At 39.2% G+C, this 24,058-nt stretch overlaps 2 protein-coding genes across 3 annotated transcripts in view; both read right to left on the bottom strand.

Moving 5' to 3' along the window:
- Positions 1–4,645: 4,645 nt before the first annotated feature.
- LOC143218860 (uncharacterized) lies at positions 4,646–16,997 on the bottom strand. Of its 2 annotated transcripts, XM_076444387.1 has the most exons (6): positions 16,861–16,997; positions 13,545–13,610; positions 9,805–9,870; positions 9,551–9,713; positions 8,416–8,767; positions 4,646–7,500 (listed from the first exon to the last, which is right to left on the bottom strand). In XM_076444387.1, the coding sequence occupies exons 1-6, from the start codon at positions 16,994–16,996 to the stop codon at positions 7,318–7,320; spliced, it is 966 nt and encodes a 321-aa protein (XP_076300502.1). In that variant the 5' UTR covers position 16,997; the 3' UTR covers positions 4,646–7,317. The 2 variants fall into 2 exon arrangements, with proteins under 2 accessions (XP_076300502.1, XP_076300504.1); XM_076444389.1 differs by lacking the exon at positions 13,545–13,610 and having other exon boundaries at positions 16,861–16,996.
- Positions 16,998–19,726: 2,729 nt separating this feature from the next.
- LOC143218856 (adenylate cyclase type 6) overlaps positions 19,727–24,058 on the bottom strand; it is a 78,522-nt gene continuing 74,190 nt past the window's right edge. The window contains exons 23-27 of the mRNA XM_076444380.1: positions 21,005–21,283; positions 20,674–20,811; positions 20,500–20,583; positions 20,233–20,389; positions 19,727–20,021 (exon numbers count right to left, since the gene is read on the bottom strand). Of these exons, the coding sequence (XP_076300495.1) occupies positions 19,907–20,021; positions 20,233–20,389; positions 20,500–20,583; positions 20,674–20,811; positions 21,005–21,283 (773 nt within the window). The 3' untranslated portion in view covers positions 19,727–19,906. The remainder of the gene's footprint in view (positions 20,022–20,232; positions 20,390–20,499; positions 20,584–20,673; positions 20,812–21,004; positions 21,284–24,058) is intronic.

The raw sequence follows: 24,058 nt of genomic DNA, 5'->3' as shown, positions 1-24,058 counted from the left end.
ATTCTAAATGATAGAAAGTTTATCCTCCGGTTTTGAACGGCTCAGCCAATTTTTTTTTATGGCTACTATTTTAATAATGTTATCGACGGGTCTCCAAGACTTAATTTCGCAATGAGCAAATTGTATGGGTGCCCAATTCTAAATAATAGATTTATCCTCGGGTTTTGAACGGCTCAGTCAATTTTTTATGATTACTATTATAATAATGTTATCGACGGGTCTCCAGTAATTAATTTTGCAATGATCGAATTGGACGGAAGCTCAATTTTAAATAATAGATTTATCCTCGGGTTTTGAACGGCTCAGCCAATTGTTTATGATTACTATTTTAATAATGTTATCGACGAGTCTCCAGTAATTAATTTTGCAATGATCAAATTGAACGGGAATTCAATTCTAAATGATAGAAAATTTGTACTCCGGTTTCGGATGGTTCAGCCAATTTTTTACGGTCCAGAGCTTTGCGTGGCATGCTTCCAAAGCCATAAGTCCCTAGAATAGATTAATTACTATGACTGGAGCGAGAGCAGATCAATGCCGCGAGACACAAAGCGCCGTTCGCCGATACGCACAGGCCACTTCGAAATTCATGATGCAGTGAATCGAGAACAGACGAATGGTTCATGCAGCAATGTAACAAAATATATGAACCTAATTTTGCCGGCGCGCGTAGCTCCGCAGTTTCCACCGACGATGAAGTCAGTTGATAGTCCCTGAAATGCTATGTCACTCAATGATCCACGAGCCTGGTGAATGGATGCATTTACTTCGAATGCGACCAATCAGAATTTCCAACCGCACCCCTCGGAGTTACATGTGAAAAAATGAAATGATGTTGCACACGTGGAGGTTACAGGAAAAATAATGTAATAGGCGACACGAGGTTGGAATTGAGCTGTTTTCCGAGTTCCAAGAAGGAAACATTCCATACAGAGACACAATTCTCATCTGGTGAATGAATCCTTGGCAGAAAAAGTGACTGATAATAAATAGCTATTCTGATTGAATATACAGTTAGGAGCAAAAGTGATCACACACACTTTAAATCAGAATAACTTTTTCATGAATGGACAAAACGATTACAATTTCTCAGTGAGGCTAAAAGAATTAGTTTAGTAAATGGCGTCTAAAAAATATGTTGAAAAAATGCATTTGCTCGGAATTGTGAATAACAATAGTAAAATTTGATTTTCTCGACTTTTTTAGCTGGGCCAATAACGAAAATTGAAAGGATGCGTTTGGTCAACTTGTATAAATTATATACGCTCCGAAAATTTCACTGAAATTGGTTAATTGGTTTACGAGTTATAAACGATCAAAAGTGGTAGAGACCGGAACTTTTGAAAAATTGCAATTTTTACCACTTTTGATCGTTTATAACTCGTAAACCACTTAACCAATTTCAATGAAATTTTCAGAGCGTATATAATTTATGCAAGTTGACCGAACACATCTTTCAAAATCATATATATAATAGTAAAAATATTATATAATAATAAGAATCAATTTTTACTATTGTTTTTCACAATTCCGACCAAATGCATTTTTTCAACATATTTCTTAGACGTCATTTACTAAACTAATTCTTCTAGCCTTACAGAGAAATTCAGGTCGTTTGGTCCATTCATAAAAAGGTTGTACCGATTTAAAGTGTGAGTGATCAGTTTTGCTCCCAACCGTATGTGTCATCAATTATGTGACCGATTGTGGCTGATTCCACAGCTTTTAGATCCCCTATAATTAGGTATCGAATGTAGATAAGCAGAGAAGATGATGATTGCCGATTCTAATGGATAAAAGCTGAAAGGATACATTAGAGAAATTTACTTTGAACAGATTCGGCGCTCTCGAAACACGTAAGAGCACGTGCAAGTATTTAGTGATCAATGATAACGATATTAACGAGGATCGACGATAACGGTGATAATGGACTCGCGGGATTTGATTGCTCTCTTTATCGGCTGTGTCACTCCGGGAAGGTCGAGTCCTTCCTGTACTCCACCCTCCGTAAATTTCGATTCTCATTCGCTCGTTTCATAACTCACCATTAAATTAACTCTTCGCAGTCGGAGCTGTTTTTACTCGATAATTAAACATCTCTTCCTATTAATCTTCGTCGTGAAATAATTAAATGTGGAGTCATCGATTAATAGACAGCGGATTTTATGCGAAATTTAAATTCTCTTGCATAGTATGTTTAACAAACTGAAAATAATACAGCGGTATTTATAAGTTCCTCTAATGTTTTTACTGTTTTAAATCGCACCTGTTCATTTCTGTTATAAATGCATGAAATCCGCTGTTCAATCATGACCTGTGCAGTAGCTCGGCGTTTCTACGCAAATTGTGTAGTTCGCGTAAGGTGTCACGCACTTTTAAAACAGCAATTTTCCCGTGTTAGTGCCTCAATCACGCGCGTGCATTGTTTGCTCGCGCCATGCGGCGAAAAAGAGAGAAAGACGAGGCCGGCCGAGAGATGTTGCGTCGAATAACAAATTCCATTCGCTCGTAACGTGCTAAGTGGAAGATCAAACGGGTTGGATTCGAGTATGTAGCCTGTTTCATACGTCAATGAATTTTTATCCGGCAGAAGCATGCCTCGGCTTGTAGTAACCGGATCCCCGCGGCTTCTCGAATTTGCACAGCTAATTCCCATTGGACAAACGATGGGTAAACATTTGGCCGAAGAGATGGCACGCTTTTCGTACTGCTACCGTAACCATTTGATATTCTTCCTCAAATATTACTCGCTGGCGATCGGATGCAAATTTTAGAAACGTAAATCTTCATGCAGAATATTGTGAACAAAAATGTATAAATTTAATTAACCGTGCTCTTACCCTAGAACTACCCTTGCGGCAGGGGTGGCGAGTTGAAACTGGCCATAGAGGGTTTCCTTTGACAGCTGTGAAGACGCCATTAAATTAGAAAGCAATTATCCATCGAAGGATCAAGTTCCTAGGTAAGAGCAGCATGTATACAGGGTGTCTCAAAATTCCTTCAACATCCGGGAATGGGAGGTCCCTGAGATCATTTGAAGCAACTGTTTCCTTTGCAAAAATGGCGTCCGCGGCTTTGTTAAGGAGTTATTAACGAAAAACAAGACTGTGCCAACACGCGTCTAGGTCGCGCTCTAATTGGTCCGTGTTTGTCGTTAATAACTCCTTAACAAAGCCGCGGACGCCATTTTAGAAAATGAAAAAGGTTGCTTTAGATCAGTGCTCCTCTACCTTTCTATCGCCGCGGACCGGACAACGTTTGATAATTTTACCGCGGCCCGCTGAGGGGGGAGGGACCTTGATCGTTTATATTTTGGAATGTTTTGATTTAATAATTTTAATTTAATTGTATTTAATGTTCCTTGGGCGGACCGGGGGTTGGGGACCACTGCTTTAGATGATCTCAGGGACCTCCCATTTTCGGATGTGGCAGGAATTTTGAGACACCTTGTATGTTTGTGGCTTGAAGCTATCGTCGCACCCTTAGATTGTATACATACGAGACCGGCCGATTGATCTCGTAATTGAACTACGCATAAGTATATCAGTTCGCTGGTAACCATCCACGTAATCCAGTTACCTTATACTACATCTCTATCTGTAATCTGTAGCAACATTATCATCCGCATCGATTGTTATCAATTTATTTCGCTGATAATCGTCGGACCGCGTCGAACTGCGCAATTCCGAGCACCTATCGCTGCACAGTGCTCTGGAAACTCGAATTTCATGGCTGGAATTACGGACACCTCCGCGGGTCAATTAATACGATCAGAACTATCGCGGTTGACATTGATTTGAAATTATCTAATCGCGATTAATGAAATACATACTTTGACATTCCTGCTCGTCTTCGTCGGATTACTCGAGTCGAGTTGAGTTTCCTGCAGACTCGAAATTGCAGAAGAAGGTACCTAAAATTTGTATTATACGGGGTGTCCCAGCTAACTTGACCACCTTGAATAACTTTGTTGTTTTTAAGGATACGTCAAATGTCTGAAGGACGAAGTTGAATGGTAAAATGGGGCTCATACGATACCAAAAAAATTGTAGTTTTTATGTAATTTTTTTTAGAGATATGAAGGTCACCTTCATTTTTTTTTTTAATGGAATGAGTATCTTTAAGAACAATAAAGGTATTCAAGGTGGTCAAGTTAGCTGGGACACCCTGTATTGTTCTAATAGTTGCTGAAACTTGTGTGTGCACATGTTTTTCTCGAGTTTCAGATCGATTTTCTCACACGTGTAGAAATATAATAATTATTACACCTTTATTACACCGATTACAGCTTCGGCAACTATAAAAATCGGACTTTGCCCTCGAAACACCGCTTTCCAGATCACCATGCGCTGATAAAAGGCTATCGGAGATGACATGGACTGCTTTTGTCTGGTACTCTTGCACTCGATGATCTGTTTCCTGGTAAACAATTTGTTTTTATCATCACTGAAGTGCCGATCAGCGTGGTAAAAAGAATAAAGCAAATGATAATTAATAGCCAGGGTATGAATCAAAATACGAAGACAATCGAAACCTCAGTTTAGCCAAAACTGCGAATTGTGCTCTGATTATCTTGATAAAAATAATTGTTATGAATGGTTTTTAATTCGTGTTGATAAAATGAAAAAATAATGAACGGCCCCAGCACGCTTATAAAACGGTATTTAATTCAAGGCCTGGACACTTTCGCTCTCCACTATGAATTATACATGGTGCGTGACACCTAGTCCCCTTACGGGGGACCATTCAATTGGTCCGACAGACAATAATGGACTCGTCCGAACGAAATCCGATCGCACGTTCCATTGTTAAACCTACCGCAGTCTCAGCACCATTCAATTATTCCAAAACACGCATTCTCCGCCGAATATTTCACCATACATTGCTGTCTCCTTATTCCTGACGCCTCTAAAACTAATACCACAGAATACAAGATGCAGCAAGCATAACGAATGTTAAACAATTTATAATAGTTCATGTATTTCCAACATACACATTAGAAACTATTTTAGCTATGAGGTCGAGTCAGGAGAGTTCAAGCTTCGCGGAGCTGTTTTAAAATAAAATGTTTCTTAATGTTTCTAATAATTACAGTCGGTGTACAAATTTTCATTACATAACAATTACAAAAAATTATTTGCACATTAGCTAGTAAACTAATCCTTCTCACGTCTCAAACAAAAAGCTGTTGGTTCCAATTTTGAAAAAAGTTATTCGTTTTTAAATAATACTTTGTACACCCACTGTAAATACACGCGTTTAATAATTACGTCAATCTTCCTGGCATTCTTCATCATACAATACGAAACTATAAAATATATTTTTACAATTTGAAAGGCAAGACTGTACAGCTATTGGCCTACCTATGGCTTCTTTTGTCGATTAACCCTTAGCACTCGAGTGGTGTCTCTGAGGCGCCGCTAAAAATTGCTGTACCATTATTTAAACTATTATTTACATTATTGGATATGCCGGTATCTAATCAATTACTAAACATTTAAATATTGTAAGAGGTATTGTATCAATTTCATATCCATAAAATGAAAAAAAATATATACAATAGAATTATTGTAGGTCGGAAGAAATGTTTAATTTTCGAGTTAAAATAGCTCCGAGTGCAAAGGGTTAAAGGGGTCTTCTGGTTTGGAGCATACTCCATAAAGAAATATACAACTCCCGTCATTTCGATTAGTTTTCCATGACAAAAATCATACGTGTACTTCAGATGCTAATGAATACGTGTACAAAATAATTTTTCTCCGAGAAGAATTCCTAAAGCCAGAATTCCCTTTAATTAATTCAAGATATTTGTCCGATCGGGAACAATGGTATCATCAGCAGTTTAGCTATTCTTCAAAGAAGCCACTCTAACTCCGTTCGCCGCTGATGCGAGACATTCAGAAGTTGGTGCTCTCACCTCGCTACACGACTTCTCCTGTCCACAAAGTAGCTCTCAGCGGAAACTTGAATACCCCTCTGGCAACGGCAAACTTTTTACAGTGCACGCGCTGTCTCCCACCCGTCACATTATTTTAACAACATTTGTCAAAACTCGTTGCAAACGCCAATTCTCGCTTCGACGTGCCCTTCTACGTACCAATATCATTAATTAGAGTACCTGACACATTCTCCCATACCTTCTCTCGCACGCGCACGCGAACACAGCTCTGTCGACGATGTTCCAGAATTGTAATAGGATTTTTTGTGAGGGAATTCGCTATCTCGGGGTAGCATTCGATTTTTAGATAATGCTGGATCAATAGAAATACAGAGCTATTTGCTTAGAGGGTAGCCGCCCTATCTTCCCTATTGACAAAGTAAATTAAATCACTATATATTCCTTTTATCTTCCCATTTGTCGATTTGTCAATCTGGTTAAACAAGTGAACCAGATACCGCTATTAGTCCTTAAAAATAGAACGGGACATTCGTGCTGGCTTTCCGAATACTTTAGTCACGTTCTATTTCGTTAACACTAAACCTACCGACCACATCGTAACTTACGATTCATGAGTGACTGATGTGTATTTTATTATAAGAATAACGAGATTAATATCCAGTAATATACAGGGTGTCTCAGCTGAAGGGGGCCACCTAAATATCTCCTTCATTTTGAATGGCACAAAAAATATTTATGGCATAATTTAAATGATGTCGAAGGAGGAATATCATAGAAGAACAATTTTCTGTCTGGTTCAAATGTACTCCTAATATTATCCTACAATTTTATCACATTTTTTGGTACTCAATGTGTTTTTGTAAATGTATTTTTTCAGCCGCTACAAGATGGAACAAGGAGGAATATCATAGAAGAACAATTTTCTGTCTGGTTCAAATGTACTCCTAATATTATCCTACAATTTTATCACATTTTTTGGTACTCAATGTGTTTTTGTAAATGTATTTTTTCAGCCGCTACAAGATGGAATAGAAAAAGAAAGTTTTCCCGATAAAGAATAAAGATTACCTTGAAAAAACTATGAAAAAATAACCGGACAAAAAGAATTGTTCTTCTATATACCATTTAAATTATGCCATAAATATTTTGTGTGCCATTCAAAATAAACGAGATATTTAGGTGGCTTCCTTCAGCTGAGACACACTGTATACTCGAATAAAAAAATGTATTCAATAAGCTTCACTGAAAACGCCTTTATAATTTGAATAATTGTAAAATTACCGGCGGTGGTAGGTTCAACGTTAACCAGGGAGTCTATAAATTAAGAAAATAATTATTATACAGATCTATATCGAGGTGTTCGTCTTTAAAAATAATTGCGAAGCAGCGTTCAGGGATCTACAGACGGATTAATATTTCTAGGGCACCAATAAGTCCGCGAAATCTCGAATTTCATTCTGCCCCACGAGTACGCTGAACACGTCCCGCATGGTGAGATGATGAATCGTCTCATTAACTCTTCCCGCTATGTAATCCCGGATTCCCGGAAGTACATCTGGCTTAATAATGTCCACCACCTTCGGCGTCAGCTCCTGGAAGACCTGCGGACAAGGAGCACAAAGTTAATTTACCCGAGCAATATTATATTGAATAAAATAAATGAGAAGATTCCCTAAAGTTTTACAGCCCTTCCAGTGGCTCCAGAAATGTGGCTCCAAATTTTAAAGTAGTCCCATTGCTACATTTTTACGAGACTACCATCTCGAAAACTTTAACGAGATATTCTTTTAAAGTTATTTGCCTGATCCAAAGAATTTGGTAAGAAATACACATTTTTTGTACTGCCCTATGAAAAATGTATAAAAAACTTCTTAAAGACCACGCTTATATTAAAATGCACTAAAAAGGGGAGAATAATTTTTGTTCCTGGTTCTCCATAAAATATTTTTCCCCAAAATTTTAAGCAATTCAATATTTCTTCTGTTTTAAAATTAGTGTCGGAATAGATAGAAAGATTTAATATAAATTTAAATAATATCAGGACATCTTAGAGTGACTATAAAAATAAAAGCGAGGAACGCCTTTAAACTATATTGACGTAATCTTCGTGGGCGCTCCACGCTTTTATTTTTATAGTCACTGTTATGATTTTATTTAAATTTATATTAAATTTTCCTTTCTATTTCGACACTAATTTTATAATAGAAGACATTTTAAACCAATTGCTTAAAATTTTCGGTGAAAATAATCATTTAACTGTTGAACTGAGAAAAATTATTTTCTCCTTCTTAGTACATTTTAATATAAACGTGGTTTTTAAAAAGTTGTTTTTGTATGTTTTATTTTCTACTGTTATTGTCATCGGAAGCAAGTGTGTATACAAAATGTCAGCAAGATTGGACTATGGGAAGAGGTTTAAAATTCGATTACAAGATTTGACGCATACAACAACACGGCAAGTTAATATTTTAATATAAGCGTGGTAAAAATCAATTTGATTTAGATCAGCAACGCACCTTGCTCATGATCCTGGAGAGATCCTCATCCCCCATGAAGTTCTCCAATCGTACGTCCAGGGATCTAAGGTTGAAATCCAGGTCGAAGGTCTTCAGGTACACTCCTCTGGAATAACCAAGCACGGTGTTCACGTAGATCTGGAAGTCGTAGATGTCGGCCTTGAATGGACCATCTCCGAACAGTTTCACCATGTTCCCAAGGACGCCGGATATGTTGTAGAGGCCCTCGGCGTAGAGATGTGGAACGGTTACGTTCGCGGTGATTGTAGGGCCGATTAGGGACAGCTTCGCTTTGTTGGTCACGAATGTGGAGAGATTGTGCAGCACCAGGTTCTCGATCACCAGAGTCACGCTGAGGAATTCAACGATCAACTAACAATACCGAAAAAATTTCTAAAAATTCCTACAGAGAAAACTAGAACATCCCTTAACCTTCTCTCTGGGTATGGGATGCAAATGCATTGCCATGAATTTAAAAATCAATAAAATTTCACAAATACCTATGCAGACAAATTTTTTTGGCGAAGTTTGGATGAATTTTGGGAATAGGTTAGAATATTTAATATCGTTAATTCATTGCAAAAAAATGGATCATCACCAGCTTTGTTGACCTCATAGCGCCATAAAAATTCACACATGTGATCTATAATTGAATCATTCTTAACGCCACCCCTACTTAGACTCTAGAGTGACAGTAAAATAGTAAAAAAATTTGTCGGTAAGGTAGGGACTGACATTGAAATGACGAAAAATTTTTTCGAGTCGCCAAAAATCCTTCTGACAATCATCATTGTGGTCAAAGGAGAACCTATTCCCAAAATTTCATCCAATTCTGAGCACGGACGTAAACGGAAACACAGCCATTTGTTTTTACAGTTTGCTCGAAGAATGGGGTGTTAAAAATTCTTAATTTTTGTACACTGGTCGTTTAGAAATCAATAGAATTTCATTTAATGTATAGGGTGTTTCCAGACAAAGTTTTCCTGTACACGGTTAACTTTAGAATAGCAATGCGCAGGGAGATGGTTAAACAACCCCATGAATATTTATCCGCACGGCTAGAAGGGCTGAAAGCCAATTGCGAGAAGAGGTGAGCGACCTTTTCCATTGAGGGGTGGAAAGGTTCGGTACTTACTTCCCTATCTCCGGATTATCAATGACTACATCAATCTCGTCGAGCTGCAGCGGCTCCAATGGTGGAATTCCTAGCTCCGGTATACCGTAGCGCATTCTGCCGCGAAATTTCTCGAGGAATCTCCGCAGCTTGAACTCGAGCCCCTTGGATGCTGCACTGTCGACTGTCCTCTCACGCTCCCATTAGCAGAAGTTACAATAGAAAAGACGGGGGGACGCATAGTATTTTGTCACCCCTGCAAGAAGGTTACTTACTGATGCCGGTGGTCGCTCTCGTGGCGTTGATCAATAGGTTCCTCGGCTTCTCCACTGCGCTGTTGACTGAAAAAACAAGAGACACACTGTCAGCCAGCTATATTTGCTCCGGCGTTTCCTTAGTCACGTTCGTAATTGCCTCTAGGTAAAGCGGACCGGCAAACAATCCTCTAGCGACAGGACTGACATGCGAATCGAACGTCTCCGGGACTCGCAAAGACGCTTTGGTGCACCAATAAGTCCGAAACACTATAAAGTATCGGCAAATGTTAGCTGCGCAAACATTTCTTTATTAAGTCTTTACCTTTTTCTTTAAACTATACTTTCTCCTCGCTCTCGGTGGCGTTTTACAGTGCCGATCTTTAACACTAGATCTATCGGATGAGTCGAGATGACTTGCTCCTGGTTTCTTCTTTTAGAAGTATTAAAATTATGAGATACAGCCAGTCTCGTAAGTATTCGTACGCCCTTCGAAATATATAGAATAACTTTTTAATAATTGTACCGAACGACCTGATGTTTTGTAAGCAATTGGAAGCATTGGTTTACTAAATGATGTGCGAAAAAGATCTTCCAGAAATTACAATTGACCAGAATAAAACTTTTTATTTGAGTTCTTAATAAAAATTTAAACTGACTGTATGCCAATTAGTCCTAGTGTTAAAAATGGCTCTTCGCCGTAGAAAGTTAGGCAAAATTCGATAGCTTGGTCGGTAGGTCCACCATGAATTGAACGAAGAAATAAAAAATACGCAGAATTGATGGTCTCTATGTTTCCCTTACAAATAAAAGCGAAATACGATGAAGCCTTGATCTAAGAAAATGTAATACCCCCTCCACTGCGACTAAGAAGATCGAGGTGCCTCGATCGCCGAGCAGTGTAAAATGTAAACATGCCGCGGAATCTGATATGGGGTCGGGTATATCGGTGTGAACCACTACTAGTGCGCCTTCGGTCCATGTTACACGCGCTGTCCATTTCTACGTTCGGCGTGGTCGCAAACTAAATAGTAGAACTGTGCGATTCTAAGATTATAGGGGTTTTTCTTGGATCAAGGCTTTACTTTATCGTCATGTTCCTTTAACGCAGAAGGCGGTTATGTGTGTGGAAATTGTTTGATACGCTCGCGCAGCACGTACTCCGCTGAACAACTTTTGCCTGGAACATTTTTCTAAATTCTGCACGCATCAGAAGTTATAATGGTTTGAATGGGTCGTACCAAGAATGCTTGTCCGGCGGCATGCTTACGCACCTGACGTGCATTACAATGAGTTACTACAGCCACTTCGAACCATTACAATTTTTTATCCGTGCACGGTGTTCGAAAAATGCGCGAAAGCCCAGTTCGGCGAAAAAATCGGATTGACCTTGAAATGTGCGATCCTGAATACAAAATACATCATCTACAGTGAGGAGTTCATTGGTGCACCTAATAGCATTTCAAGTTCACTTAAAAACTACTATTCTAATTTTTGAACATTCACTGCCACCATTTCATAGACACGAAAAATCGTCCTATATAAAAAATAGTTTAAAAAGCGCATTAATAAGCAGTCGGTGAGAGAGAATCGAAATGAATCACGCCAGTCAAGAAATGTCTTCGACTGAGCCGAGCTTGGTGGTTAAAAATTGCGGAAAACTATGTTTTCTACGAAATGGCGATATTTCTCCTGGATCAAAAAATCAGAGAAAAATGTTAGAATCGTTACGGATCTAAAAATTCACGAGTCATTAGTTTCGGTCTCGAAAACGAGCCTGGGGCGTCATTACGGAGGAATCATAACTCATGGTTGCGGAGGATCCAAGGACGATCAATTTTACCACCAAGCCGAGCCCTCTAGCCATCGGTTACATGAGAGCGTGTATTTACGTGTGGTTAGGCGAATGTCCGTCGGCGAAACCCGTTTTTTGTGGCCGAAATTGTTTTGGCGTTGCTTTTACATTTAACGATATATCTAGTATAATACGTCGTTGAATTCGTCTCGACGTCGGCTATAGAACATTGTGAAATCAAGCACTTCTGTTCACAATTTAAAAATCCAGGTTACTTTTAATCTTTACAAAAATTTTTTACACTGAAATTTCTATAAAAGTAAATTTCTATAGAAGTGATAAAAATTCATCCATAATTGTTGGAATGAAAAGCTTTCGAGGATTATCAAGTGACGTACATCTACAAAAATTTTCCGAGGATATGAAACAGTAAAAATTGAATTATGGTTGTGAAAAACGGGTTTCCAGCCCACTGTACGACGCAGAAAAAGGGAAATGACGAGACTGTCCGTCGGTTTCGTCATCGTCCGGCCGACTTGGGAAACATGGTTATCCCATCCGTGGCAGAAAGGCCTGTACGAATGCAGCGTCCGAATGTCGGCGATTAGAAGCGATGCCGCAAGCCTGTAAGAGGTCTAAAAGCTCTCGCGTGTACCTGGGCCCCCGCGAACATGATTCCGTCGAACTATCTCGTTGCATCAGGCCTCATTGTAATTCGGTTTAATGGATTCTGGGCCAAGGGAACCGCGCGGCACAGACTTGGACAGACGTACTCTCTGGGTCATCCCATAACCAGCCGGCATAACTACACACTACACACCCCTGTTTCGCCGTGGTTTGGTTATCGCCTGCCCAACGATTCTAATTAATCTTACGTAATTACATCTCATGTTTGCTGTACAGTCACGCATTTCGGGGCAACTAATATGCAGCCTCGGGAATATTGATACTTCAATATACATATATATATTGTAGTACATACTGTTTGTTCATCTAACAGGACATTTTTTAATTCACTTTGAATGTTGGGCATTATTTGGCGAAATAAATGTTTCAAACACTATTTAATATTTCCGATTTCACTTTGCTTGAACGAAATAGTGTTTTATATATGATGTACAATGACGAAAATTAAATATTTCTATTTCGCTAATCTGAAACACGAAATAAAATATTTTACTTTAAGTTTGAAATTGAAAATAAAAAGAAATATCTTCAAAATATTCTTAAATAGAATTTTCAAGAATTACTGCATCGAATAAAATATTTTACTTTAAGATTGAAATTGAAAATATACACAAATATCTTCGAAATATTCTTAAATAAAATTTTCAAGAATTACTGCATCAAATAAAATATATTACTTCAAGATTGAAATTGAGAAAATAAAAAGAAATATCTTCAAAATATTCTTAAATAAAATTTTAAAAAATTACTTGCATCAAATAAAATATTTTATTTTTAAAGTTGCACGATACTTTGAAATACGTACGATTATTTACTATCTAAAATACCATTTCAGCCAGCTCTGTAGGAAACTATTTACACTCATAAATTTACACTCATATCGAACTCGAACTGAAAAATTGTATATCTAATTGTATATCTATTTTCGAACATTACTTACTGCATGGCATAAAGTATTTGATTTTCAAAGTTGCGCGCATACTTGAAAACGAACGTTTACGCAGAGTACGACGTCACACAGAAAGACCAGGGAAGAATTCACAGATGAGAAAATAGCCTGAATGAGCAAGCCTGCCGCAGAGACTCGAGCCAAAGCGTTACCGAGACGGTTCTTGTTTTTCCCGGCATTTATTTTCACCGGAAATTGGAGAACATTAATGCAAAGACGCGCGACAATGCGGTTTACCAAGCCACTGATGCTTGAACAGAGATTGTTCGCAACGGAACCAGTTTGAAAGCCCTCGGTTTGTAGGCTTGGCTCGATCAAACTCTCACATACTGAAATCCGAGGCAGTGTCCGTTGCACGGTGTATTAGTTCTTTCTGCCGTTGCATGATTCCAGTCACTGTAACAGACGATTAGGCGTACAATTTCCTCTGGAATCACGACCACAACAGGCTGTGCTACGATGATGGATCTATGTATAGGAACCATCGAAATCCAATCGAGTCTTTCGCCGGAAGTTGGGACCATCCGTTGTATGAATTCGATTAATTCTTTGCGGCAGACGATCATTAATGCAACAAGATAAATTATAAAAATTCGAGAAACATTTTGATATCGCTCGACGAAGCGGATCGTGTCACGCTACGGTGACATAACGATTTTCCTAAATTCTTTCCGAGAAAATTGTGCTTCTCTTTACGGTTGCGGTCTGCTAAAAAATTCATGAAAACCAAGTTTGCGTGCTTCGAACAGTCCGACAAGTCACCGCTTTCATTAAATGTTTAATGTTTCCCGGTTTTTGCAATAATCGAGTCGCCGGAGCGTGTAAATAAATCAAAGCTGTCAAGATAAACAGCTCAGAAAACAATCCAAGTGATCCGCCGATTGCCGCAATTATCTCGAGAACGATTAATTAGTCGGATAGAAATAATTCGATTAAAATAAATCGACCGCTTAGAGCGCAACGGCGAAGAGTCAGATGACACGGTTCATTGAATAGTGGAATAATTGAACGGAGGCTTGTCTGTTAATAAAGAGTTAGATTGCTTCTGGACCGGAAAATGTTCTTCGCGAGCTACTGGAGCAAACAATTTCAATTGCCATTTTCGTCACGCGCTTTCGCCGAGCAACCACATTAATTGCCGGCCGCTGACAGTGACCGCGCGAGCAATGCGGAATTGCTCGCATGATGCAGCGATACCTTCCAAGGAACGCGAACAACAATTTCCTCAAAAAGTACACGGCGCTCGTGTACACATCCAGACTACAGTCCTCGACAAAATAATAAAACACCTAGCATATTTTTAAATTTCTTATATTTAAAGGTAGAAAATGTACACTCCGTTGTGTATCCTGTATATTACATACTATTTCCAAAGCAAACATGTAAAATCTTAGGATTGTATCGCGCACCATAGCAAAATTAGAGAAAAGTATAAGACACTAACGGAAAAATGTTTGATTAAGTAAATAAAAATACAAAATTAATACTTTGTGATACCTCGTTTGAATTGAATTACGTCTAGTAATCGCTTCCGGATAGTTTTATAGAACTTTTTGATTCGTTTTTGTTCTAAATGTGTCCAATTGTGATTTATACTTTCTTTTAGTTCATTTACGTTATTATATTGTCTCCCATTCGCGTAGAACCGTCTTGACAAATCTGCCCACACATTTTCTATAATATTTAAATCGGGAGAACGAGCGGGCCATTCCAAAATATTAATATTTTTGAAGAGAAGAATTGTTTCGCAGATTTTGCAGTATGGATTACTGCATTATCCTGTTGAAAAATATAGTCACAGCGCATGATACGAGCTGCAGGCTTGTTTAACTGATCAGCCATTAGTTCAATATATTTATTAGTATTCATCCGACCTGATAAAAAGTTTATTTCTGTTTTTCCATAGTAACTAATAACCACCACCCATTTGACGGCAACGTAAATGGAGTTCTTCCTTTCTGCAATCATGAAAGTAGTAGGCCCAGCCGTCAGGGCCATCTAGATTGAATTTTTTCTCGACACTACAAATGACTTTTCTCCAGTTTTTCATTCAGTGGACTTGTTCATAAGCGAACTTTAGTCGTGCTGCTTTGTGTTTCTCCATTAAGGGTGGCCATTGTTTTAATTTCTTCCGTTTAATGTGTTTGCTTCTTTGTAAAATGCGATGTACATTTCTTAAATTTGTTTTCACACCTGCTTCTTCGGCTATTTGTCTTGTTGCGTCCTTAAAATTCGACGCAACGCGCACAATTGCACGTTTCTCACGTTCGGAAGTAACGCTAGGTCTTCCACTTCCTTTCGTTTCTCCATAAGCACTTGGATTTTTTAACACATTATATCTCGCGCACCTACTTCTGTTTAATAATTTCGCAATTTTATTATTACTGTACTTTTCCGAGCGCAACAGAACGATTCGATCGACCTCACTTCTATGTAACTGCTTTCCTCGACCCATTATTTATTTTTCATTGTAATAAATGTTCTTATAATGTAAGAAAATCACAAGATTCAACGTCTGAATACGTTCGCAGTAGAACACTTAATGGTAGAAGTCGCATGATTGGAAAATAAGCCAAATGTCTTATACTTTTGTCGAAGCACAATGTCAGTCCGTGTTCCTAAGATTCTCAATCCTAAGATTTTTCGTGTTTACTTTGGAGATAGTATGTAGTATTCAGGATACAACGGAGTGTACACTTTCCACCTTTAAATACAAGAAATTTAAAAATACGCTAGGTGTCTTATTTTGTCGAGGACTGTACACACATTTTACAGATTCGCGTAACATATTCAAAAGGCGCAACAATGCGAGCATAATGAAGCAATTCCTGTTGCGCTTCCGACGACCGAGCACAGACACGCGCACGATGTACTCGGCGAAACAATGGCGTGGGCGAGCAACAAAAAAGAAGATTAGCCTGTGTACCCGAACTTTTTGTATCTCCGCGTGAATCACGATCCTGTCGATAACGGAACGCAATTATGTAATTTGTCTCTGACGATCGTGTTTTTTCAACGATTCCCGTTTCGTCTCGAGACGCGACGTAATTGGCTGACGTTTCCGAGAAAGGTTTTTTCCGTCACGGAACATTTGCATTATGTGCATAAAGAATGGCCAGGTGGGACGTTTAATTTCATCTCGGGGAGAAAAAAGGTGAACCTTGACTTTGCCGCATTGGGAGCCTGCATGGTTCGCAACATGATTGCATTGTATATCCAGTGCGAAAAATCCTATTTCCTGTTATTAGTTCTCAGATTAAGATGCAAATTCTCAAGGTTCTACCGAGCGATCAACCAGTTCGACTTTGTAGAATCGTCAACACTCGCTCGAACTGCAAGTTTACTGAAATTTCGTGTCGTCGATTAAGGTTAGAGGTTCGTTAATGGGGTGGAAGAATTTTCTACGGGGTGTAGCCATTACTGTCACCATTAACACTAAACCTACCGACCGCTAAAAGCGACTGAAATCTTTTAGCTCGCAAAAATGACAAGGCTCAAATGCCTCCGTAATCTCAATAATTGTAAAAATTTAAGTAGGTTTAGCGTTAATATAAAGTGAAACAAATCGTAGCACAACAAAGCGGCTCAGATCTACGTGACAGTGACCCAAATCGAAATGACGAGAGAATTACGCTGAGAAACTCACGAAAATTGGTCGCGCTCGTCGCAACATTTCCAATGCCACCCAGGATCGCGGGTAGTGGTTCCTCCGGTTGTGTTCGCGCATGATGAAGGGTCAGAAGGACCAGCGCGAAGATGAGGAGTCGCGACGCGAGGAACATTTTGAAGGACGCACCACTTGGAGAACGTTTGTTATTCGGTTACAGCAAGATGTTGGCGCGACGAGTCTGCCATTCATTCGTTCCGCTTACGAAGAGGCAGAGAAACTGACTGACTGACTGACTGACTGACTGACTGACTGACTGGCAAGATGAAAGAGCAATACCGCACGCGATGCCGTCACGCACGTGTTGAGACTGTGTTGGTTTCGGCCTCGTACACGGACATGGTTGTTCAGCGAAAGCGAATGTTACGAGCTGGCCCAAGAACGGTACCCCCCACCACTGCTACTGTAGTCGATCGCTGGATCGTAGATCATCCTGTGACATTGCCGAATGTCGCGCTCGAAGGATCACAGGTGACCCGAAGCCGCGATATTGACTCTCGTTCTTACCTTCCGGGGTCCTATTGTCGTTGTCTGATGGCTGAAGGGCTGAAAATATTTCAATGAAAATGATTTTTCAATGATAATGTTAAGATTTCTCAATTTACTCATTTCTAGAGAAAGAATTTTGATCAAAATTTTAATTTTTTCTGAGAATGAAGTAATTGATGCCTAATGTGACGGTTTGCAATGTTTATTAGAGAATTAATGAATTGTCACTTTGTAGATTGGAATGAGTGGGTGGATGCTGCAATGGCGTCACAAGAGAAACCATCTTCATACTGTCTTCATTTCCCTGAAGACGCCATGATGGATTCACCGGCATCTTCCAACGCCCACTTTATAACGCTGAACAGCAGCTGCGACATTTCTCAAATCTTTGCATAACAAACAAATTCTGCCATCCGATTACAATTGAAAATGAAGGTATGTATTAATGTTATGGAGATCTCTATTAATTTGTGCAAGGTTCAGTCATTTCAATCGTTTTTTATCCAATGTTTTCTGGAATTCTCGCAATTCTCTTTGAACAAAGTTGCTTCATTTATTGCATGCGCGCATTACAGGGTATTTCATTAAGAAACCATTTCTCCGGAAGGTATGAATAAATTTACCGGAGATAGAAATTGCGAAATACTTAAATTTATGATACGTGAAATGCGTCACTTTTATGTCGTATTAATATCGAAATCAATAATTTAGTGCAGCAAAAGATATTTTAAATTCAATTCATTTAATACCTAGCACATTTTCCTACTTTGTTCTCGAAGAAGGAAATAAATCGCACGAATCCAGTTGTGCATAGTTGCAGATGCATTCGAATGTCGATCAGGTTTTTTAGTATTGAAATTAATATTTATCACGCGTTGAGAATCAAGTTCCCAGAAGTCAAAGTACTCGTGATTCTTTGTGAATCATTTTAGTAGAAGCATCAATTAACTGCTTGCAAATGAATACTAATTAATTTCAGAATAACAGCTGTTATTCTATTTTTCCATGTAGGGAGATATATATCGAAGGAAAATTATTCCATATAAATTTTCACATAATAATAAAACAATATTCCAATTGTACATTATAAATGAACTGGTGCTGCAGCAAATGAGACAAAACTACGGGGGACAGATTCGTAAACATTAGTCCGCGTTTGTTTAACTTAGAATTGTTAATTAATTCCTCTGACTCAGAGAGCACACCTGTTGCCATAGCACGAGCTGGCACAGTATAATAGTTTAGCTAATTTTTATCAAAGAACGCCTGTTTGATTTTCCTTTCTATTTCGATATTTACTAGTACGCTTAGATCAGAATTTAGGATACTTCTAAGCGATCGGTGTTGATTATTTAGTATTTAGAGTAGGCTAATCACCCCTCCACGAGGTTGATACGATGACCTTTGTGGTGCCGAACAGACAGTTAGTTATTGCTCCTGAAGGAGCGGCAGTCGGCCGCACATCACTATGATCGCGACGGCAACACTCAGAATCCTCCTCAGCGTAATCTGCAACTAATTGGAGTTATCCGAGATAATCTGAATTTTTAACATGACATGTAGCAATATCAGAAATTCTACGATCTATACATGGAAGAAAGGAGAATAACTTTGTCAAATTAAATTTTTACTTTAATAAATAAATAAAAATCGTATTCAATTCTGTTGAATGTATAACTCCAGCATTTTTTATAAGCCATAAATGCATAGCGATCCGCAGTCTAGTGACGACAGAGCGAGAAATCCGCGTTCCTCCGTTTATCGAATTCGAAGGCAAATAATCTGCCTGCCGTTCGCTGTCGTTTAATGTTGGCTCGATCAAATACAGTATATTCGAAATTGAGATAAAATCTCGTATTCGTAATTCAACTGCAGCATCGAATCGTATAATCGTATCAAGGAATATGTTCGAAATACCGTGAATTTTGATGGTTGTTATGGTGGAATATTTTACTGTCAATTTTCCCAGCGGTCCTTGACCCGCTTGTCAGCGACCTGCTTTGAATAGCGATCGGTTCGTCGAAAGTTGATAGCTCGGGCACACGTGGTTTCTTCTACGTGTCTTCTTTTGATAGTAAACAGCTTGTTCAAAGATCAAAGTGGTTCTTACTGTGCAATCGACAATACGGATAGATTGATTGCTCTGCAATGAATCATCGTGATTGTCGAGAGGTCGCGTGTTTACTAAGTATTACTAAGATTCCTCGAATGATTCATTTTTAATAAATTCCATTTGCATTTAAGTTTCTGTTTGACGCGCGAACCAGCTAATACACCTTGAAGCGTTTCTTGTGATCAGCGTGGCAAATCAAGCAGTCGCTAGTCGGCTGCAGTTAGGGAAAAATGGTACTAGGTCTTGTAACAGTTGTATAATACTGTATATGTATTTCGTTCAACATACAATTTTAATAATATCCTGTACAAGTAAAAATGCTTCAGTGTATGCAATTCTCGAGGTATACGATATATAAAAGGTAACAATATATAAAATTTCACGGAATGTAACATTCAGTAACTGGAGTTCATTCTATAAATGTTACGTTATGATATGGTTTTGCGTCGTGGAAGACTGAGACGAATGGCTATCCTCATTTTCGATATACACGTCGTCGTGGCTCTGCTGCTCGTTTCTCATTGTAAAGTGAATCACTCTGTAAAGAAAAGTGTGTTGTTACACGAATCTTCAATTCGTAGAAATTCTATAACGAGCTAGTCTAGAAAAGACGCCTCGAAAAATTGTAAATTGCATGAACTTCCGCGGTCTAGTAATGACATAGAATTGTAATTTAAGAATTTAGTATGGCGTGTCTATTGGGATTGTACAATAATAAGCTAATCGATTAATGCGGAAATAATACTCACAATGTTAGCATGAATACTGATGCTTGAGTTGAGAATGTTAGCCAATAAATGGAAGCCGGCTCACTGTGAATAGTAGCATTGTACAATTGAGAGTACAATACGCCGCTGAACAAAGGAACAGCGTTGTCACAAACGGAAAGCATTGCAAACACCTTTCCTGTAAGCGATCATTGCATAATTATAATACGCATTAGAGCTGGTTAAAGTTAACTTAAAATTACAGTAGCTCCAGTTATGATTTATCTGGAATTTTGAGAATTCATTCACCTCTCTCCTCCTCGGGAACTAATTTCGAAGTCATCGATCTCAAAACCGGCGCCACTATTGGGCCCAACGCAGCCACGCCAGCGCCTGCAATAATTTTCAGAAAATTGTAAAGTCATCTCTCTGGTGTCGGCAATCTTATCGTTTCAGTAATTTAATCTCAATGAGTTCAATTACCAACGTAGAAAAATTCCGGAATCTTGGCAAAGACGAACACAATTCTGCCAGCGGCGTGCGAGATTGCGCCAATCGCGACGATGATGGTGTCCTTTATTTTCAACAATTTACTCATCAACGGCACGCCAATCAGCATCGCTGAAAACGAAAGTATTCCCTAACCGTAAATGGAGATTGTTTTCCTCGGCTACGCGGCGTTAACTTGTCAGAGTGAGATCTCATTACGAGTGAAAGTCTCCCGGGATTTCACCTTTCACTCGGATTATTCGATAGCGATTGACGAATGGACTGCGGATCTTTAAAATCTCGGTAGAATCATATTCGCACTGACCCAGTACAAACGTAGTCGATTGGAAGGTCCTGAAGTTGCTGAATTTCACCACGTCCCACTTGAACTTTAGTTGCGTGTACAAATAGCTCATTGGCTTCTCGTCCCTCTGAAATGTGTAAAGCATCATGATCGTCAGCAGCAACCATAAGTGCAGCTTCCCGTGATTCCCTCTGCGCTTGGTCAATGTCTTCGTGATCGCGAGAACGTGTTCCTTGTCGAAGAAGTCGGTGAATAAATTTGTACCTAGAAGCGACTGTTGTTGGGGCAGCGTCTGCCATTTTAGCACGATCAGCGAGTACACGATAGATAAGATCAACAGGCTCGCGTTTATTATAAACATGTTCGTGTACGACGCTTTGACGACGTGCGTGTACAGATAGGATCCCAGAGCCACTCCTGCAATTAATTCAATGATCGCGAATGAAAAACATTCGAAGTACATTATAGTCGCCATCTAAGCGCTAAAGAGGTGAACGTTCTAAGTCACTTCCCCTTCCCCTTGAAAACTTGTTTATTTTTCATTATTTGGATCAGCTTAGATGGCGACTTTACTGTAAATAAGATATAATGTAAGGACTAGAGTTAATTGTTCAAAAGTGGTACCAGTTGGCATAGTGCTGAGGTACACAACGTCCAGTAACATGATCCTCATAGTCCTCTGCTTTACGGACGAGATGTCGGATAGGTAGGCGAAGCAGCTGCCAAAGATGGCAACGTCACCCCCTAGCATCCCCATTGGTAAGCTCGCGGACCACACCACGGTGTTTAGGTTCCACGTGTCCATCAACGAATTGATAACAATCATGAACGAGTAGATGAACTTCCCAACGAGTCCCATGATCAATAATAATTTACGGCCTCGTCTGTCGCTCCAGTTGCCAAAGAACATCGCTAGGATTATCGGCACCACATGCCCCGCAATATTGTTCCATTGATGGAACTCGGAAACGGTCACCTGAAATAAATTCAGCGAATTCGGATCTTGTTAGTTTCCCATAGAAGATCGATCGTGAAATATTTCCGAATGGAAAATTCAGTTACAGGTGGAGGCATACTTGGTCTTCTAATCTTCCTTGCTAGCTTACTGTCTCGACTACTCCCGTTTCGCTTATCTTAAGCAAACATCGTCTTGCTATTATTTGCTAATTATTATCCCCTTCGTTAACTCTGTCCGATCATTTTCGAAAGTTTCTATGAGAGACGCCCATAAGAACGGGAGAGCGGTTAGTATAGGATTTGTTGGGTGCGATAGTGTGTACCTGCACCGCGGATTTTATGGTCTCGTTGTCGTTCAGATTCGAGCAGACCTCCTCCGAGTATCCGTGATCGACGCGGCAGGATTTGTGCACGAAAAACGCCTGCTCCACCACCGAGGTGATCATGTACGCCATCATGAACAGCCACATGGTTGGCTCGACCGAAATCTCGCGGACCCATTTGAAATACTTCTTCCATATTCTTCGAGTCGGGCTCGTGTTTGCGTGCTCGTTGCATGGGAGATAAGGCGAGCTGTGTTCCATGATTGCGTCAAACGGTCTTGCATAGATGTAATTCCACTTTCAGATCAGCTGCAACTGTAGATAAAACGATGTTATTACATACTTGCCGCCGCCTTGCCACGTTCGTTATCGCGTCTTTAACCCTTGTGCCAATAATCGAAATTTTCAACGACATTTTTATGCCTCGAATCTGAATTAATTTGTTATGGATTTTGCACTCCAAATTTACCCTTTTGTAAATCAATTTCATGCCTTTGTAATAAATAAAATTTTGAATTTCTTAACAATTCATTTACATCCGATTTGATCTTTTTTACGAAAACTTGCTTAAGAATACTTTATTTGCAAAAGGATGAAAATTGCAAAATTGCATTGACACAATTATGCAATTATTAAATGTTTGCGAGGCTGACAGAGCCAAAAAGTTTACCTGTTTAAAAAACTAATTACCTGTCATGCCAAACGCGAGTAGCGCAGCTAGGATAAGGCCGAACGGTGCACACGTGAATGGAACGACATGGCATCGTCTAAATCCCCGTTCTTCTCTGTAATATAATATTATCTTGAATTACTATATTTTAGCGTGCCTCAGCAAGCCTGAGCACGTCTTTCTCAATGTAGAGTGTGGCGCAAACACGTGACGGCCGCGCGACAATTGTATAGTATTATACAATAATACCCGCGTGATTGTTACATTTCTTTCATTTCTACAGTGCAATAATTGTATCCGCGATTAATATCAAGCTGTTTGCGGTGCAACCGCAGTCGTCTTTTTTTTATTATCAATATTTTCGGGTTTCTAGATATGTCCGAAATTTAGTGTAGAGTTCATATTTCCGCGTAATTATTTTCGATAAGAGATACTGAACTCTGAAAATATTTTCGGGTAGATTATCCAACGGGAGGGTGGGGGGTGTTGCGACATTTGCAACGGGAACGAAAGACAATTACATACGCGCAAATAATTATTAATTCTGATTAGTACTTTTTAAAATTGTTTTTGACGTAGTCACGAGATAGAGTCTGCGATAGACTGCGGATTTACTTCTTTTGCATCACAGGTCTCTAATCGTTCTGACGCAATCACGAGACACGCTTGTGTTAACGTAGCAGTTATCAATAAAAAGATTGACAGATCACGGGTGCTTTGAGTTATTTAATTATTGTATAAATTTTTGAGTAGTATTCATTCATGCTAGGCAAAGAATAATAATCTTTAATTCATAAAGTCTATTACTAAAATACTAGTTGCCGAACGAGGCTGACCGAGACTGGTCCAGTGTTTTAGTAAATAAGTGACGCGAGAGAGGTCACGATTTTTAAATGCTCCAATTGATAACCGAAGAACCAGTTTCAGATAGTTGCAACACGACAATTGAAACATGTATGTAATAAAGTGGTATTACCGCTTTCCCGGCGTTTCTTGTGCCGTTGACCCACGTTCAGGTGAATCGTGTCTGATGAATATTCTCAGATCAAAGTTCCAGTAAGCGAAGACACACGGTCGCGTCGTGGATCACCTCTTCAACGAGTAATCAGCATTGGATCTGAAGAA

The sequence above is a fragment of the Lasioglossum baleicum genome, chromosome 20, assembly GCF_051020765.1.
Source record: "Lasioglossum baleicum chromosome 20, iyLasBale1, whole genome shotgun sequence".
NCBI lineage: Eukaryota > Metazoa > Arthropoda > Insecta > Hymenoptera > Halictidae > Lasioglossum > Lasioglossum baleicum.
Note: the sequence above shows the minus strand (reverse complement) of the source record. Positions and strands in the feature narration are given on the sequence as shown.

What these genes read in the sequence shown, in the direction of transcription:
- LOC143218860 (XM_076444387.1), bottom strand. Translation starts at nt 16,996, where the DNA reads ATGTTCCTCGCGTCGCGACTCCTCATCTTCGCGCTGGTCCTTCTGACC. An exon ending in GACGAGCGCGACCAATTTTC is followed by an intron (nt 13,611 to 16,860) that starts GTGAGTTTCTCA and finishes CGTCTGTTACAG; the next exon opens with TGACTGGAATCATGCAACGG. An exon ending in TCTCCAGGATCATGAGCAAG is followed by an intron (nt 7,501 to 8,415) that starts GTGCGTTGCTGA and finishes CCTTGTCCGCAG; the next exon opens with GTCTTCCAGGAGCTGACGCC.